The sequence below is a fragment of the Lissotriton vulgaris genome, chromosome 5 (assembly GCF_964263255.1).
Source record: "Lissotriton vulgaris chromosome 5, aLisVul1.2, whole genome shotgun sequence".
NCBI lineage: Eukaryota > Metazoa > Chordata > Amphibia > Caudata > Salamandridae > Lissotriton > Lissotriton vulgaris.
Genome location: NC_141693.1, coordinates 574,438,420 through 574,457,236, shown reverse-complemented (window position 1 = coordinate 574,457,236; position 18,817 = coordinate 574,438,420). Strand labels below are relative to the sequence as shown.

The window sequence follows — 18,817 nt, the reverse complement described above, 5'->3', positions numbered from 1 at the left end:
TTTACGCGGACGACGTGGTCCTGCTGGCGCGTAGGCCACTAGGTCTGTAGGGTCTGATTGATGGGTTCATCGAGTTCATGAAGGGACTAGATTTATCGGCGAATCTGACAAACTCGTATGTCATGGAGGTGGGTCCAAAGCGTAAGGGGAAAGATTTTAATTATAGAATAGGCTCCACAAGTCTGGCAAAAGTGCAGACTTATTTATATTTGGGCATTTTATTCGACAGAAACTTAACTTTTAAACCTCTGATTGAGGAACATGGAAACAAGTTAGCAGCTAGCTCTGGCGCAATCATGAATTTTAGTTGCCGTTTGGGACGTTGGTCCCCAGAGCAAATGATGACTTTGTACAAATTGGTTTCTGTTGCTAAAGCTGTATATGGGGCAGAACTGTGGGGGATGGCGAACGTAGACACACTGCAAAAACAGGAAAATAAATACTTGAAGAGGCTTCTTAAAGTTCCTCAGGGCACAGCAGCCTATATAGTACATGAGTAACTAGGCTGTAAGTACCTGGAAGAGAGAGTAAGATTGAGGCCTGCTTTAGCATGGTTAAAACTATGGGTTAGCCAGGAAGCCAACTTGACCCAACGAATAATCTTAGATTGTCTGGGCAGGGAGAAAGGTAGCTCTATTCCCTGGCTAAAATATGTGAAAGGGGTCTTCGGGGGAATCGGCTGTGGAAATCTGTTTTCAAATCCACAGAGAATCACTAAACAGATTCAAGCAACAGTAATTGAAAAGCTTCTCAAATATAAAGTGACAACACGGGAAGCACTTGTAAAGAATAAGCAGACTGTCCAAGCATATGTGCCGTTGAGATCCTGCAGTGGACTCGAGCCATATCTCGCCCTCATATACAACCCACATGATCGGTTTTTATTAACTCGTTTAGGTCTTAATTTATTTCACCACTTGTTAGCTGACCCCGTTGGGTTTACTGATTTAATCGAGTTAAAGGGTCCCTGCGGCTGCGATCAACGATCTCCGCAGGATACCCTTCATTTTGTATTGTTATGCCCATTTTATTTAATGCCTAGGCGCCGATTTTTAAGAGACCTCTTTAAGAGGGCTAATTTTAGATTAGCAAGAGATGCCCTTGTCTTTTTAAAAGTATATAGAGATCCCCTGATTTTATTCTGTGTGATACATTTTTGAGAACCTCATTCAGATTAAGGTCCACCATTGAAATATGATGATTGTTATTGTACTGAAAGGACAACAAAACTGTCTTCTATCTTCCGTCTGCTAGTTCGAACTGATAGATTTGGTGTGTTATTGACTTGTGTATAACTTTTTACTTTTGTTTGTTTAATGAAATGTCAGAATATTTTAAAAATGTTACTTTTATGGTGTTACTTAAATGCCGAATAAAGTTTGTTGATGATGATGATGATAGCATATGTGGCTAACTGTTGTGATAACGTATTGAGATGAAGACATCAGGGTGACACGGGAATAACACTTAATCCAAATCCAGCTGAGCATGTGATGCTTTTTTCAAAGTGAGTAATGCCATATGATGTTCTTTCCGATTCCCGGAAGTGTTCACTCAGTGCTTAAGTATGATCAAAAATTTTGAGCATTATATCATACTGACACAAACTGCTGTTTCTTGTGTGTACAAGGTGAGGACAGCTCTAAATAATATGTTGAGGCTACTTAGTGAGAAGCTAATACAATTGTTAAATCATGACATGTTTGAGGAGATTGGGCCACCGGAGTCTCTTTCCCCTGTGGTCCTCACACCATAGGAAAGTGGCAAAAAAATAAGAATAAATATGTATTTTAGTGGATTAAATAGACACATTTGTGTGGATCATCAGCCATTACCTAGTATTTCCTAAACTTTATCATTGACAAAGGATGCACATTGTTTTGTGTAATGGAATTTGCATTAGTCTATCACCAGGTTCCTCTTCATCCAGATTCAAGATATCTTATAACATATGTTACACCTTTGGGGGTTTACAGATTTATATGGATGCCATTTAGATTATCTTCGGCTGCAGTATATTTCCAGAGGGTAATGAAGGTGTTTTGGAGGGTCTTTCCAGGGAGTTATTTTTCCAGGATGACAACCTAGTGTATGGGAAAGACCAGGAAAAACAAGACACTATTCTTAGGCCAGTTATGAGTAAATTGAAAGAAGCTAGGCTCACCCTCAAAAAGGAGAAATGCCAATTTAGGGTGATAACCTTTATTTATTTGGCCACACCATATCCAGTGAGGGTGTGAGTTCCAAATTGGATTTAGCAAGAGTAATGTACAAGCACCTTCACCTGTTAGTGAGGATTAAGGGTGGGCTTTCCTTGGGTTGGCTGAATTTTGCTCCAGGTTTCTGCCAAATTGGCTAGTGTGCCATTGCCTTTGAGGTCCCTACCAAAGGAGAATTTGAAATTTGTATTGACAAGTGACTGTGAATCAGCGTTTGAATGCATCAAAAGAAGTATTGGTACTTTACATGCATCGGGTCTTTGTGATCAATTTAAAACATCTGTTTGATCAACTGATGCTAGTTTATGTCAATTGGGGGGCAGTTTTATCTCAATTGATGAATGGTGAAGATAATTCCTTTGTTTCCCATACATTTATTTTAAGAGTGTTATTACGGAATCACGTGTTAAGGTTTTGGCTTTCTATTGGTCGATACTACATTTTATGTCTTTTGTGGAGACTACCTTATGTTGTGAGGTCAGATCACCATCGATGACTCAGATCTTCAAGTGCAGGTCTTCTAATTTCATCACACTGAGGCAGGGGATGGATGGAAGGTTTAGCAGATTAACATTTAATTTTGCAGAATTTTCCTGGGTCAAATAATTATGCAGTGGTTTGTTTGCCTAGATTACATATTGATACCAAATACATTTGTAGAGAAGACAGAGTAGTGTCTCCTGTAACTTTGAGAGAGAAACTGGTTAATGTTGCCAAATCTCAACTTCATGAGTGGTATTGGTGGCCTAGAATGCACCTTCATGTAGAAACGGTACTCAAGGAGTGATTTTTTGTGCATAGAAATATACGAGTATGTTTATACAGAGTGCTCCCTTTGTACCAGTAGAGATCCCTTCCGAGCCCTGGAGGAAACTAGATGTTGTTGGACCATTTGAATTATTAATTACAAATTAATTGCAGGATCTGTTATTAGTATATTACATGTCAGTGGGTGGTAACCAAATGTGTGGCCAAGGTGGATACTGGTACTGTCAGTGAATCTTTCTGGAGGATTTTTCTTGTGAAGACAACCCTGAGTCTTTCATAACTGATAACAATGTTCAGTTTGTCACTCAGGAGATGTGTGAATTTTTGTCAGGTATGTCAGTGAAACATTTAAAAGCTGAATAATATTTACCACAAGCCAGTGGTTTGCCAGCACAAATGAATAGGTGGGTCAAGAGCTGTGACCAGCGGGCAGTTGGCAGGTGGCAATCTCACAAGATGGTCTTCCACGAAATTTGCTGGGTGCATCACAATACCCCTTATTGTCTTACCAGGGAATCTCAATTTTATTCACTTAAAATGTAAGAGATTATCTTCTAAGCTCAACCCTGCATGGATGAAAGTGTGTAATGTGAGAGGGGAAAATGCCACATTCCTGCAAAGTGATGTTTCTGTTAGGAGGGAGTGCTATCAACATAATTCTAAGTCCAGATTTTATGTCAAATATGCTGTAAACTTTTTCAAATGGGTTGTTGGTGATAAAGAGCCGGTATTCAAGGGTTTGTCAAGAAAGGAAGTCCAGGTTTATGGATTCTTTCTTGATCAGGGAGGTTAAGAGGAATGTGGTGGCTTTGGATTCTGGTGATGTATGGAACATGTCCAATCTTGTGAAACATTGTGAAGTGCATACTTCTATAACTTCCGTCATTTGGCTGGCTAATTGTGTGGATTCAGAACCTTGTTGGTTGTCAGATTCAGGTTGTATTGATTGTGGTGAAGTTTCTAGCTTGAATAGGCCAACAAGAGAATTTAGAAGTAAACCTATTTAGCAAAATAAGTATCCTATGTAAAGAATGTTCAGTAAAAAACCTAGTTGGCATAGTCAGTATCATATGCAAACAGGGTTCAGGTTTAAGGAGAATGTGAAGTTGTGAATCTTTAATATACAGAAATGTAATAGGTTTGTTATTTATTTTTATTTGTCTGTGTTCATTGTTTGTTGCATGTTGTGCTGTTCGAGTTTGATTCTTTTGCATTCTACTCTTCTTCTAACTTGTTAACTTGTTTTGTTATGATGGAAAGATGTGTTATGTTCCCATATTTATGTTGCTCTGCTGCTGGGTGAAATCCTGGAGGTGTAAAAGTGGACATCTGTATAATGGAAATTTGGAGATGTGATGGGGTGCCAGATGGTTGGGGCAGAAGGAGCAAGGTACAGTTGGAGAAGGCTGGAAGAGCTATTAGTCTACTAACAAGTACCTGAAATAAAGTCTTGTATCTACTTACCTGAGTCCAAATTTCAGGAACCGATGTAATATACTCTTTGTGTGGTGACTGAAAATTATGTTATATTATGTGTAGGGCACTTTCAATAGTGGAATTGTTTCTAAAGGTAGCTTTAGAAACCATTCCACTATTGAAAGTGCCCTACAACTCTTTTGACAAAAATGAATGTGCATTTTAACACAATTCGCAAAGTGTCTTCAATCATGCTGTCTCCCTGCGGGACCCGGTGCCATTCTTCCAACATCTCCCACATGGCCCGGGTTGGTCTCAGTAACGCTACACAACCCTGCAAGCAAATGCACAGGCCCACCTGCCAGTCTTCCCGGACGGTATGACGGTCGGGTTGAGGGAGAGGGGGTGGAAATGGGATGGTCGGGGGTGAATAGGGGAGGCGGTAGGGTTTTGTTTAATTAAATAAAGAGAAAATTATTTAAAACTTCACTTACCATCCTGCGCCGCTGCTTCTGGAGGGATCCAATCCCTGCCGTCCGGCTCACTGTCATCAGCCAAGATGCCACTCCTCCGCGCTGCACCCGGTCATTTTTTTCTCTGTGTATGCTGCTGCATGCAGCAGCATAAACAGAGAAAAGGGAGAGTGAGCAGTCCTGCTCGAGGGCAGGGGGGAGTGGCTTGTCCATTGTTGTGCATACAGACTTTTTGGTCGGCCCGAGGACCGACCAAAAAGTCAGTATGCACAACAGTGGGCAAGCCACTCCCTCCTGCCCTCGAGCAGGACCGCCCACCCCCAACCAGGCACTTCTGCTTTCTCGCAGTGTGAAAAGACAGAAACATAAAATGGTAGTTGGTACCATTTATGTTTCTGCCTTCTCGCACTGCGAGAAAGTAGTGAGGCAATGCCCCACGCCCCAATGGGGGAGTCGCCACTGGTGTTGGGAACAGAAGATTAAAGCAGTAAGGACAGTAAAATGGCTGCACAACGAGCCTCAGAGTTGATAAATCTAACACATTATTTAAGGCATGGAAATTCCTTTCCTCTTACAAACCATTAGTGTATTCAAAAGTTCAATTGTGCTGAACATGAAAAAAGTATTACACATGTGGTGTAAAGGCATTAATAAACCCCTACAAACCTGCATTTTCCCATCAGACAACATACAAAGTATGGGCTTCAGAGGTAAAATCAACAGACACACTACAATGTACACATAAAATACAATTTAATAAACCAGTGCTTTAGCCTATAAATTCTGTGGAGCTTTAATCCCAAAGCCTTTCTTGTTAAAATGAGAGAGTTCAGTTTCTTTCTTTTTTTTAATTTCCATTTTTTTCCAAAAAGGTTTGCTCTACGCTTTCGGTAACGTCGGTTGTTTCATTTTCCAAGCGGCCGTTTCTGACTGGGTTACAGGGAAGTGCTGAGCAGTGACTGACTTGACAAGAACGGATGGTAAACTTTCTAGTGGATGAAAAATAATGAAATATAAAACGAAATGAGAAAAATCCATGGAAAAAGTAATGTTTTACACTGCCCTCAGTCCCAGTAACAGGTCTTCTTTGGCACTTGAGAACGATCACAATTATTTTGCCGTTTTTTTTATTCATATAGAACAAAATTTACAAAGTCATTCATACCTTTTTTTTAACTGACTTCAAAAATTGGGAATATTCAAAATACACTTTTACCCCACTCCATTCTTTCAATATTTACAGATTATGTACAAGAAAAATGTAAGAGTTTTTTTTTAAATTTTCCTTTACATTGTATTAAAAAGCTCTGCTGGTGGAGTGGAATTATATGGATGTTCCATGAGAAGGCTCGATGGATTCTGGAATGATTCCCCCTTGCATGGACTGGAATGACATCGGCATGGGTGTTTTTACAGGGCTTTGGCGGAACAGTCCTCCATTGGGTGATCTGTGTTTACATTGCATGGAGGGCATTGTGGCAGAGCTGCTAAGCGGCAAAGGGAGGTTGCTTCCACTGACTGAGGTTAGTGTCCGACCACTGCCATGACCTGATTGTTCTGACAAAAAGGTGGTCACTGATAGCTGAGTGTTTTGATACTCGCGCACTGGCTCCAAGGTCTGGCTTGACTGCATGCCCCCGATCTCCAGGGCAGATATTTCAATGGAAGCCGTAGAGATCTGCTTGTGGGCCAAGTCTTCATCCATTAAACTATTCATACGCCGGTGTACCTGCTCCAAATTCACTTCTTTATCCTGTATGGGGAAAGAACAAAGAAACAATACGAATGAGAGTCATCAATTGTGGTGAAGGTTATAAATACACCTGAACAACATTATTTATAAGCAACAATGACTCCACTAACAAACTATGCTGGCTGTGGTAAAAGTATCTGTTGTTAAGCAGTTTTTTTGTATCTTGGGAGTCTAATCTCATATATAAAGTACAATTAAATAAGTTAAAGACAACAGGAGGGAGTCGACTAAAAAGATTTTTGGGGCCCGTTTCACAAAGATGTTGCTGTACCTTACTCTTACAGTACTCCTGTATTTCAGAAGTAAATCAGAAATAAGCCAAGAATACGCCTGGCTTACTCATGTTATTCGGGAGCAAACCAGGAGTGTTATAAAAGTAAGTCATAGGTACTCATAGGAAAATCTTTGTGAATTTAACTTACAATATGAATTGATTTCTCACGTGTTGAAACACAAATATTTAAATAAATATATGACTGATAAATGAGTGATTTTCTTTAGGCAGATTAGTTTACCAGTCACCCCTCAGCTCCTGATGCTAAAAACAGAAGAGTCATCAAACGCTCCAGGCAAATTAGGTGAGCTCCTCATATCAGCAGGGCGTTTTGGACCTACTGTAGAATTTATTAAACCTAATTCACTTGCTTAGTTTCAATGTTTATGTAAAGTGATGTGTTTACTTGCCTATTGTCATAAAGAAATGCTCTGATATAGCAAGGAGGACTTAGGAAATCATGCAACTTCCTGTTGAGGACTCTCATACAATATAATGTCAAACCTGAAGTTGTAATTTTTAGTTCTGCTTCATAATGGATTTTTGGCTGTTCATGGTTTTGGATTGGGAGCCAGTATTTTCTTGCACCCCAATTAAGAATGGGGGCAGTTAGGGGTGAGGTACTTACCATAACATGTAATCAAAGACACTTTGGGGGGAGGTATAGACTGATTGCAATAAAGCCATCAATTTGGATACCCTCGTGAAAATGAGGACTGACAATCCAAATATGGTGCCATCCACAACAAATTTCACATGTAATAACATTTATTTTATTTCTTCTTCTGGCAAATTACAGCAAGTTTGACTTGATGACATTCACCATGAGAAAATGTCAGGGTTGCAGTAATATCCACAATCCTCAGAATTCCAATCCCTGCACAAAAAGAGCTTCTGCATAGATTAAAATGTAACAATCCACTTGGACTCATGCCTTTAGTGGTTGCAGCGGCAATGTAAGAACAGAATGAGAATATTTATGCATTTTTGAACTGTCATCAATCATAAACCTAACATTTGGTTAATTTTTCACACTTTTCTTGACAGTTCTATCCTCTTAATTTCAAAAGACCTAAAGGAAATAATGCAGAAGATGAGGTTAGCAATGTGGAAGAAGATATATTCAACTGTCACGGGTTCTATCATCATGACTGCCAATTTAATCAGAGTCCCCTAGTTTACTTTAGGGCTGAAGAGGATCCTGGATCCGTAGGTTAGTACTCGGACTACTTACTCAGTGTCTTTATTATACAAGACCAGCTCTTCATTAACACAGCCCTTATTCCAACATGGTGAGGTCATGTCCAGAGGGTTGGCAGCCATATTTGCCCTAAATAGAAAAACATGTCTTAGCCCCTTCCCTTGACCTGAGCATAAACTTAAATATCCCTCATCGGGAGCTTCCTGATTTAGAAGATCCATTTTGAATCTATTTAATGTAGTTTTCTCTTCCTTTTGAATGTTTGGCATATTTAATTAAATATTATTTTATTTCTAAAGATAAAAGGTTACCTTGTGATTATGGGCTGATTACCACTTGACTAGGTTCCTGGTATGTCAATTCAGCAGACCCCCTGAGATAGTTATTTGGCACTGAGAGACTAACAATTGAAATGGTAATGACTCCTTCATGGCCCTGGTGATGTCTGGAAATGGGTTTAATGTTAATGACTTCCTTCATGGCCTTTATTATGTCTGAAAAGGGTCTTGAATTTTAATTAGGTATGGTGTTCAATATATGTAAGTAACAATGCATAATATTTATTGCTGTTGCTACTGACATATTTCAAAATCAATGGAAGCAGCATTGCAACATTAACCTCTCGTAGATAATCTGTACGCCTTATTCTGTGAATCAAATGCCGCTTGAGCATAGATATAAATAAGCCATCACGTCTACATCCAGACCTGGGTGTTAGAAATCATACTATTATTTAGCTGGGCATAAGAAATGTAAACTGTTAACTCACTCCTAATTAAAGATTCCTTAATTACGAATACATTGTTATGAAAACATGTACACTCCCTTGAAAAACATTACCTGATGGTAGGTTATGGTTACAGTAATAAACACAAAAATATTGGTATTTGCTTAATATAATAATCTATATAATAATAAATCACTGAAGGATCAAACACGACTTCCAAAATAATATTGAAAACATTATATTCGCGGCTTCCTCTGGTGACATCAAATAACACATCCTCATTACTACCATTTGTTATATCAATACACTTTTCAGTGCTCCTCCACACCATATTACCCAGGATGTAGGGAATGGACTTCAGTTGTACCTGGAAAACTCTGGACTCAATAGTCGGTACTGGACAATTGTATGTGCTCAGCAAACTGATCGAAAGCATCTGATGTGCATGCCCTTATAATATTTAAAACATGCCCTTGGCACAGGGAATGGCCATTAACAGGGACCTACGCTTGCAGCCTGTCTCCATAAAGCATACTAGGCATTAAAGTTGGCTTTGAACATGTTGCCTTTAGGAAGTAGATTGTTTTAACACTGCCATCCAGTAGATAGAATGCATTAGCAGCTTTTAATGATTTCCTCAATTATGCCAGTGGTGATGTGATATGGGATTTATGTAGTGAGGTAATTGTGAGTGATGTGGCATCATATGTGAGGTTGAGAGCAGTGCAGTTGGGAGAGCTATGGTAGTATAGTCCCCAATAGCGAACACATTTCTGTGTTTCTTTTCCATTTTAATATATATTCGTAATATCCATTCAACTATAACTGTTCTAGTGGAATGTATAATTTTTATTTAACACAGAGGGGCCCATTAGGATGGCGGGCGGATTGCCCCCACCAGACTGGGGGTAGCCACTGCGGGCCTGGTGGGGGCAATCTGCCCGCCATCCTCACCTAAATGACCCCCCGCCATATTAGGATGGCGGGGGGGACCACGGCGGATGGAAAGACCGTCCGCCGCTTTTCCGCCCCGGTCGCAAGGGGACACTGGCGGAAAAGGTCCAATATGGTGGCGGTGTCTAATAGACATGCGGTCTTCACTTTGGGGGCCGCCTGTGGGCCCCCAGAGTGAAGGAGAAGTGGGGGGTGCACACTGGGGGTACCTGTGGTACCCCCCTGCATTCGCATAAACAAAGCGGCAGGCACCGCGCGGTGCCTGCCGCTTTGTTTATGCAAATGCATACGTGCATTTTTAGCATTGTGGCGGGCGGTGCTGAGAGCACCGCCCGCCACAATGCTAAAAATGCAGGATGCGCCCGCCACAGTGGCGGGCGCATTCTATTACCCCCCACAGGACCCCCGCCCTTATGGCGGGCGGTCCGTATCACCGATAGGATGGCGGGCGGACTAAGTCCACCCACCATCCTAATGACCCCCTTAGCATTTTACCTTTTGCAAAAATCTTGGCTACACATTAGGAGCATTATTTTCAACAACTTTTTGGAATTATTTTAATATACTTTTGCATAAGAACAAGTATACAAAGGGCATAGCTTGCAGCAATGCCCACCAGAAGCCCTTTGCCAATTCCTCTCCTCCAGATCCAACAGAGTATGAAATTTCACCTTGCCATGTGGAACCATTGCTCTAGGTATGATCGTCATTCAAGTTTAACACTTTGAATCTTTTCCCCTAGATCATAAAGCAGAACTGCCTTCACTTTGCACAGTGGGTGCTAGGCACAAAGTGAGGCTTTTTTTTACTCACTGTCATTAGTCCCCTTATTCCAGCCTCATTCTAGGGACACCACGCCACGAATATATGACCCAACACCTTTGAAGCCTCAACTGGCTCACCGTCGAGAAGAGGATCACCATCAAACTCCTCACCCACGCATACAAATCCCTCAACAACAACGGACCCAAATACCTCAACGTCCGAGTCTGTTTCAACGTACCCAAGAGGAACCTCCGCTCCGCTGACCTCGCCCTGGCAGAGGTCCCCCGCATCCACAGAATCAGAACCGGCGGGAGAGCTTTCTCCTACATTGCAGCCAAATCCTGGAACGAGCTCCCGGTCAACATCAGATGCTCCCTAACCCTCCACACGTTCAGGAAGAAACTCAACACCTGGCTCTTCGACTGACCCGGAGCTGCTCCCCCCGCCAGCGCCTTGAGATGCTCACGGGTGATTAGCACGCTCTATAACCACTGATTGATTGATTGATTGATTGATTGATTGATTGATTGATTGATTGTGCAAGGCCTGATATTTAGATATGTTCTAGGCCTAGCCCTCATACCCCAAAACCTGCTTGACATGGCCTTGGACTTTGTCCAGTTCCCACACCACCATACCCCACTGTTTATGACATATGGTATTATGTGTATATCGAGTAAATATTCTTCTTGGTTGCAAATCTGTAGTTCACACCAATTTTGATCACAAAATTTGTTTTTTGACAGTCTGTTCACCACAAAAATTCACATGCTAACTTATTGCAAGCACTACACAAGTATGGCAGCTCTACACTGCAATAAATGCCAGAATTGGCGGGACCAACATCAGTCACATGAAATAAATTACACAACTGTGTAAATGTACACTATATGTAAACCCTGCAAATAGCTTTACCGGAATCAATGATCTGTTACTACAAATTACACACACTCCAAGTTGAAATGTGCCATCTCATTCATGCCCCGTATCTAGTCCAACTGCTCACCATATCCTCCTGCTCACAGTCACTGGTGATACTCACTAGGTTCAGGGCATGGCCTTCTGCCGCACACTACTCAGACTCTACTTTTAACTTAGTCAACTGGACAGGACCTTCATCTGTGGCCTGAAGATTTTAGCATTTGTTGATGTCTTCGGCCATGTCGGCGCACAGCACTACACTTCAAATTGGAATTGACAAAACCTTTTTCTCTATGTACATCCAGTAGTGTAAGGTCACAAAATAGTTTTAAAGATTGTTGCAGCAGAGTCTTGTAAAACAAATGTGTTAGTTTGATTTACAACTAGTGTTTTGAGTGTAGGGTTTATTTTGGACCAAGCAGATAGAATGGTTATATGAAACTGCAAGCACATATGATAAGCTAACTACAAGAGTGTGAAAATGTATGCTGGAAAATCAGTTTTGGTCTAATTTTTGTTAATCCTGGAAATAGTGGGGAGGAAGTCTTTTTAATGTTTAAAAAGATAAGACATTGAGAAAGGAATTCTTGACACTTACCTTCTAATAACCTTCCAATATGTTTACTGATAGCAGGGGGGATAAATAGGATAAAGCGCCTATATAGAGCAAACCATTTGCTACTAATAGGTCCGAACAAATAAATCAATCTTCTTAACACATTGCTTCAACTCATTTTTCTTAAACTAAGGGCCTCATTTATGAGGCCCCTTGCACCATCAGAACGTCACTTTTTGTGACGTTCCATGGCACAGAAGCCTGCGTGATATTTATCAGGCAGCACTAAGCCACTTATTTTTTTTTTGCTTAATGCTGCCTGATAAATATCAGTCCCTTTAATGCAGTGTTCTCCGTTAAAGGGGCGTGCAACGGGTGTTGCTGGGGGCGTTCCCCAGCAACATCCATGTCCTTTTGACACTGCCCCAGATTTAGGAGAAATCGTAAATCTGAGGCAGTGCCAAAAGCTTACGCCTCCCCAGGGGAGACGTAAGCGAGGCGCAACAAGGAGAAATATCTTTATTTCTCCTCGTTTTTCCTTTTTCTATGTGTGCTGCATTCTGCAGCACACATGGAAAGAAGAAAAGCCTCTTGTGATTATTTTTGTACCATAAGGTTTCCCTTCCCGTACAAAAATAATCATCACCTCAACGCTGGCACCCTTGCACCATTGTGCAAAGGTGCCTGCGTTGGCGCAGGCAGCCCATTGGGCGCCGGCGCAGGGGCAAAAGGACAGGAATGCGCCGTATCTTATAGATACAGTGCATTCTGGCCCTTTTCTTTTGCCGTAGGGAAGGGCAGCAGGAAGTCTTGCTGCGCTTCCCTACGGCAAAACCTCATAAATGAGGCCCTAAATGTAACTATTGCCTAAGCATTTGTTTGGATTGGATACTCCATCACAAACTTAATGGATATCCTGTGTCCACTGTATTACAAGTTATTTTTATCTAGGGCACATATAATAGAGTGGATCGGATATAAGTCATGTTTGTAGCAGAGAATCTCATTTGCCAAACCTCATTGGGCGTGAGGTTTTTTTTCTTTTTGTCTCACCTTTCTTTACTGGTTTGAACCTGAAGGGTAACCAACAATGTATGCATACCACAATGGTTAAGCAGTACATTGTATATACATTTATAAAGTTAAGTAGCAAAACATCCATCTGTAGGGGATTCATTTTATATATCATTTTTTGGAAAGAAGCCATTTCAAAGATATCCTCTAATGATGCTCATTTTTCCAATTTCGTAAAATCCTTACTTTGGCAACCGCTGGAGTGATAGCAGCCCATCCTATGAAGTGAGTGGGCATGTCTGGGAGGTCAGTCATGTCAGGAAGAAGAGCTAAGTGAACTTTGAAGCTGTCATGGATCCAGAGTTCCGTTTTCATACAAGCCCATCAGGGGCGGCCTTAGGCATGTGCAAGCTGTGCACCTGTACAGGGCCGCCAAGCCCAAGGGACCACCACGCCAATATATATCCTTAATATAATAATCCTCTGAGGATGGATAAATATTTGCGTGGTGGCCCCTAGCAGGGATTTGGCTGTCTCTGGCTCTGTTCCACTTCCAAAGACCCTGATCCACCCCTGAGCTCCGGGATGCTCTGCCCCGCCCGGACCAATCTTCCGGGGCCTCCTACCTATGCTCCCTGCCCAGGGCCCCCATGAGCCTAGAGCCGCCCGTGAGCCCATATTTGACCACAGTAATTGTGCACTTGGAGAAAGCCTATAAAATATGCACTATGTCACAGTCTAGAGCATTACTTCTCCAGGAGATGAAGTCAGGTCTCAAGTTGACTTTATGAAGTCTAGCAGGAGACCAATGCCATCTATGTAACAACTAAAAGTGGCCATACCTCAGGTTGGACTTGTTCAGCCCTTTATTATAATCAGATAATGTAACTTCCAAATCTTTGTCTCTGAAATGTAACTGGAAGTGCTCCTCCCAACATCGACGTAACTTGTTAGATGGGGAGGTGAAGAATTGAGCATCAATCAATATGGCATAGTGACCTGCTTTAGTGCCTTTATAAGCTTTCCACCTATGTAAATATTGACTATGAGTTATTGAGGCAGTACAGTATCAGGCTAGTCAAGGAGACTTTGAAGGGGATGGGACATTTATATATATCCCCAGTGTTGTGAGTGCGGTAGTCTGTATTTCTTCTGTAGTTCAGGAAACGTTTTCAGTCATCTGTCTCTAAGCAAATCATCAAGACCTGTGTGCCCTCTTCAACACTAAGTAGAAGGTTGAGATGATTGGATTTGAGAGTGCTTAGTCTTGTAGGTGATTTGTGTATACGTCCCCTATGATGAACAACGTATTGTTTTCCATCGTTACCCAGTCTGGGGTTACTCAATGAGTCTTAATTGTATAAATCAAATGTGATAACTGGTGAGCCAACTAGTAACTTTCCATGGGGGGGGGGGGGGGGGGGATTGCGAGGCCCCCCTTTGGGAGCAGTAGCATATAGTTAACAGCTCCATAACCTTATTTTTGGGACACCCCACACAAATCCGGAAATCAATTTACTGATCTCTCTCAGCAATATGTGAGAGGGATCAATTTTGGGGGGACATCCTAAAAATGTAATTGAAGCAGGGAGCTATATTCATTTTAATTACCTGCACTTTTCCCCTACAATGAAAGGTTCAAAGCAGTCTCTTTCTGGAAATCTGCCTTCCTTCTATCCATCAAATGGAGAATATTGTTGTGTACCACTACCTGTATGCCCATATTAGGTATAATACCTGAGTATTTCAGATTTTTATTCTTCCAATGAAAGGATAGGGAGCCTATTGAAGCTTACAGTGTGGAAGTGGTGACTGACATGGCTTCACATTTTGACCAGTTTATTTTATAGTCTGAGAAACTCGAGAAGAAATCAATCAAGGCCATCAGAGAAGTCGCTGATTTGAGTGGAAGAGCCAAAGTGGGCAAGATATCATCTGCATCGTAAAATGCTTTGAGATCCCCTACCGATCTCAATACCCTATTGACACTCGATGCTTCACTTAGAGCAATGGCTAGAGGTTTCTTGGCTAAAATTAAAAGTAGTGGGACAAGGGGCAGCCCTGCCTCATACCAATATGAACTGGAAAGTACGGGAAATATATCTCCCTCTAGTAACCAATGCAGTGGGAGTTCAGTACATAATTTTAACCAGAGTGAGAATATTGGCACCTGTACCTAGCCTTTCGCGAGTTCTTAACATATATCCCCATTCATTTCTGTCAAAGGCCTTTGCAGCACCTGGGAAGAGAAGAACATGTTTATCAAGGTACTCTTGCAATGGCCAAAAACTATGTATACAAATTTGAATATAATTAGTGGATGAGTGACCTGGTATAAAGGTTTGTCATTTGTGGCCTTATGTTAAATCTATATAAAGAATACTTATTTTTAATATACAACTGGTGTGGTTTCCAACTGTAGTGTTGGCACTGGGTTACTGTAAGTGTTCACAAATGCTTTACACACTGCCTCTTAGATAAACCTGTCTGCTCGTGCCAAGCTACCAAGGGGGTGAACAGGGGTTGTTTTAGGAGTGTACCCCCTTACCCTGACTAGACATAAGGGTGCCTACTTGGTCAAAGGTAACTACCTCTCCCAACTAGAGACCCCCAAATCTAACATTGGCGTAAGCAATGGGATTCAAACCCACGCCTCCGAAGAGACTGGAGAAGAGGATCAATGTCGCAACAGATGCCGCTGCATCACCGGGAGGCATGTAGCAGGGCCCGTCGCGGCTCAGAAAAACCATTGAGTCGCCGCACGGCCGTCGGGCATGTACGCATCATGTCGCATCCTAGAGAAGACACCATTTTTGTTCTTTGCACCGGATCTTCATGCATCACGGCGCTGCTGGTCGCAGCGCCACGGAAGTGCCGTAAGAAACCGACGCACCACCTCCCCTCGCAGAGAAGACACAACACATCCCCTACGCATTAGTAGGAACCCGACGCATCTCTGTTCTTGCGTGTAAGGTACCGATGCATCACCTTCCCTGCAACACTTTTGTTGTATAGCGTTACGCATCCTAGGGTACATTGAACTCAAAGTGTTGCATTTTACATCTTAAGAGAACTGAGCTAATTCTACCATTTTAAGTACAGTATTGTGGAGTTTTGTCGTTTGTAGTCTTGTGTTAAATCTATATAAAGAATACTTATTTTTAATATACAACTGGTGTGGTGTCCATCTGTAGTGTTGTCACTGGGTTACTGTATGTGTTCACAAATGCTTTGCACACTGCCTCTAAGATAAGCCTGTCTGCTCGTGCCAAGCCACCAAGGGGGTGAGCAGGGGTTGTTTTAGGAGTGTACCCGCTTATCCTGACTAGACGCAAGGGTCCCTATTTGGTCAAAGGTACCTACCTCTGCCAACTAGAGACCTCCAAATCTAACAACAGGTCAATACTAAAGCACACGAGTTCAAATTACATCACAGACATAAGAGCGATAAGTGTTTTTTAATGTTTTGATGATGAATTTGCTCACCAATGCTCTGAATAACAATAGTCCTGCCCAGTGAATTAGTGTGGAAAGTAGGGAAAGCGATGGGGGCAGGCAAAGAGCACTGCTGGAAATGGTGAAATCAAACAGACACCTGCTGTGAAGAGGAGCCAGAGGAAGGGCTGTTCAGGTAAGCGTCAGTGTAGGCGAGGCATTTGTTTTGACAATCTGCTGCTGCGCTTGCTGATTTATAAATTCTAATAACTGCCACTTACTTGTGTATACTTAATTCAATTTGTGGACCTGGACCTTAATTTTTAACTGTGTCACATGGTCGGCGCTTGAAGCGCGGTCTTGTGCGCTTTTATTTGCGCGTTTTAAAGTTCATTTTGGATTTGTTGCGATTAGTGGGCTTGTTACGACATACCTGCACATAAAATTTGTCATCTGCACCGCTGTTCGGCGGCCCGTTAGCTGGACTGGGGGTTAGGCGCCATCTTGGGAGGGGAAGTGCTGGCAAGGGACGCCATCTTTGTTGGCGTTCTAGCTGTTGCTGCAGACATAGCAAGATTGGGTGCTATTTAAGTCGATCAGAGCAGGCGCTCGCTCTGTTCAGGTAAGCGTCAGTGTAGGCGAGGCATTTGTTTTGACACTCTGCTGCTGCGCTTGCTGATTTATAAATTCTAATAACTGCCACTTACTTGTGTATACTTAATTCGATTTGTGGACCTGGAACTTAATTTTTAACTGTGTCACATGCTCGGCGCTTGAAGCGCGGTCTTGTGCGCTTTTATTTGCGCGTTTTAAAGGGAAAACTTCATTTTGGATTTGTTGCGATTAGTGGGCTTGTTAGGACATACCTGCACATAAAATTTGTCATCTGCACCGCTGTTCGGCGGCCCGTTAGCTGGACTGGGGGTTAGGCGCCATCTTGGGAGGGGAAGTGCCGGCAAGGGACGCCATCTTTGTTGGCGTTCTAGCTGTTGCTGCAGACATAGCACGATTGGGTGCTATTTAAGTCGATCAGAGCAGGCGCTCGCTCTGTTCAGGTAAGCGTCAGTGTAGGCGAGGCATTTGTTTTGACACTCTGCTGCTGCGCTTGCTGATTTATACATTCTAATAACTGCCACTTACTTGTGTATACTTAATTCAATTTGTGGACCTGGATCTTAATTTTTAACTGTGTCACATGCTCGGCGCTTGAAGCGCGGTCTTGTGCGCTTTTATTTGCGCGTTTTAAAGGGAAAACTTCATTTTGGATTTGTTGCGATTAGTGGGCTTGTTAGGACATACCTGCACATAAAATTTGTCATCTGCACCGCTGTTCGGCGGCCCGTTAGCTGGACTGGGGGTTAGGCGCCATCTTGGAAGGGGAAGTGCCGGCAAGGGACGCCATCTTTGTTGGCGTTCTAGCTGTTGCTGCAGACATAGCACGATTGGGTGCTATTTAAACGCCCCCATGATGACGCGCAGCGGTGACGCACAGCGGGCGCGCCATAGGCGCGCCGGAGGCTCGCCAGAGGCGAGCCCATCTTTGCCCATCCGTGACCATCCGGGACCCGGGGCCAGAACCCCTGGCCCAAATTTGCCTTATTCTAGATGTGAACTATTGGAGCTTAACATGGGTAAGTTCCACCTTGATCAGGATTGCATACATCTGTTGGCTCGGGAGGGCCTTTTGATTACATCTAAGAGCACAAGAGCGCGGCAGCGCGACTCCAATGTTCACGCTTTAAACTATGGCCTGTTGAATACGCGCTCTTTGCAGGGCCACAAGTTGGAGGTCTTTTCACTACTGGAAGACGGGGAGCTAGATGCCCTTGCGCTTACCGAAACATGGCTGGAGGATTGTTCGGCGCCGGATTTAGTGGCGGCCCTACCAGATAACTATCTGGCACTCCATTTCAATAGGGAGGGAGCTAAGAAAGGAGGTGGAGTAGCTCTTCTCTATCAGGCCCGTCTCCGCGCCGAAAGGTTTCTATCCGAAACCCTGGGGGGCGCAGAGGTTATGGGGGTAAAGCTCAGGCGGGGGGCGGTATGTGTGGTGTTTTTGGTGGTATACCGACCGCCTTGGGCTTCGCCAGAATTCCCGGTTCTCTTTATTAGATTGGTTCAGGATCTGCGTTCGAGATATGACAAAATGATTGTTGTTGGGGACTTCAACTACCACTGTGAAAAATCCCCTAAAGAGGGGCAAGCGCTACAGATTGAGGAGGCAATTTCCTCCTTGGACTTCACTCAACAGGTGAAGGGACCGACACACGAGAAGGGACATGTGCTTGATTTAGTTTGGACCACTATGCCAGTCCAGGGTTCTACAGAGATCTTGCCATGC

The 18,817-nt window shown here is 42.8% G+C and overlaps 1 protein-coding gene across 3 annotated transcripts in view; it reads right to left on the bottom strand.

The window, feature by feature from the left end:
- Positions 1 to 5,619: 5,619 nt before the first annotated feature.
- The window catches only part of GRID1 (glutamate ionotropic receptor delta type subunit 1), a 2,431,615-nt gene continuing 2,418,417 nt past the window's right edge, over positions 5,620 to 18,817 (bottom strand). For 2 of the 3 annotated variants that reach the window (XM_086920133.1, XM_086920134.1), the window contains one exon: positions 5,620 to 6,629. In XM_086920133.1, coding sequence (XP_086776259.1) covers positions 6,201 to 6,629 — 429 coding nt within the window. In that variant the 3' untranslated portion in view covers positions 5,620 to 6,200. The remainder of the gene's footprint in view (positions 6,630 to 18,817) is intronic. The other variant, XM_086920135.1, reaches the window with a different exon arrangement.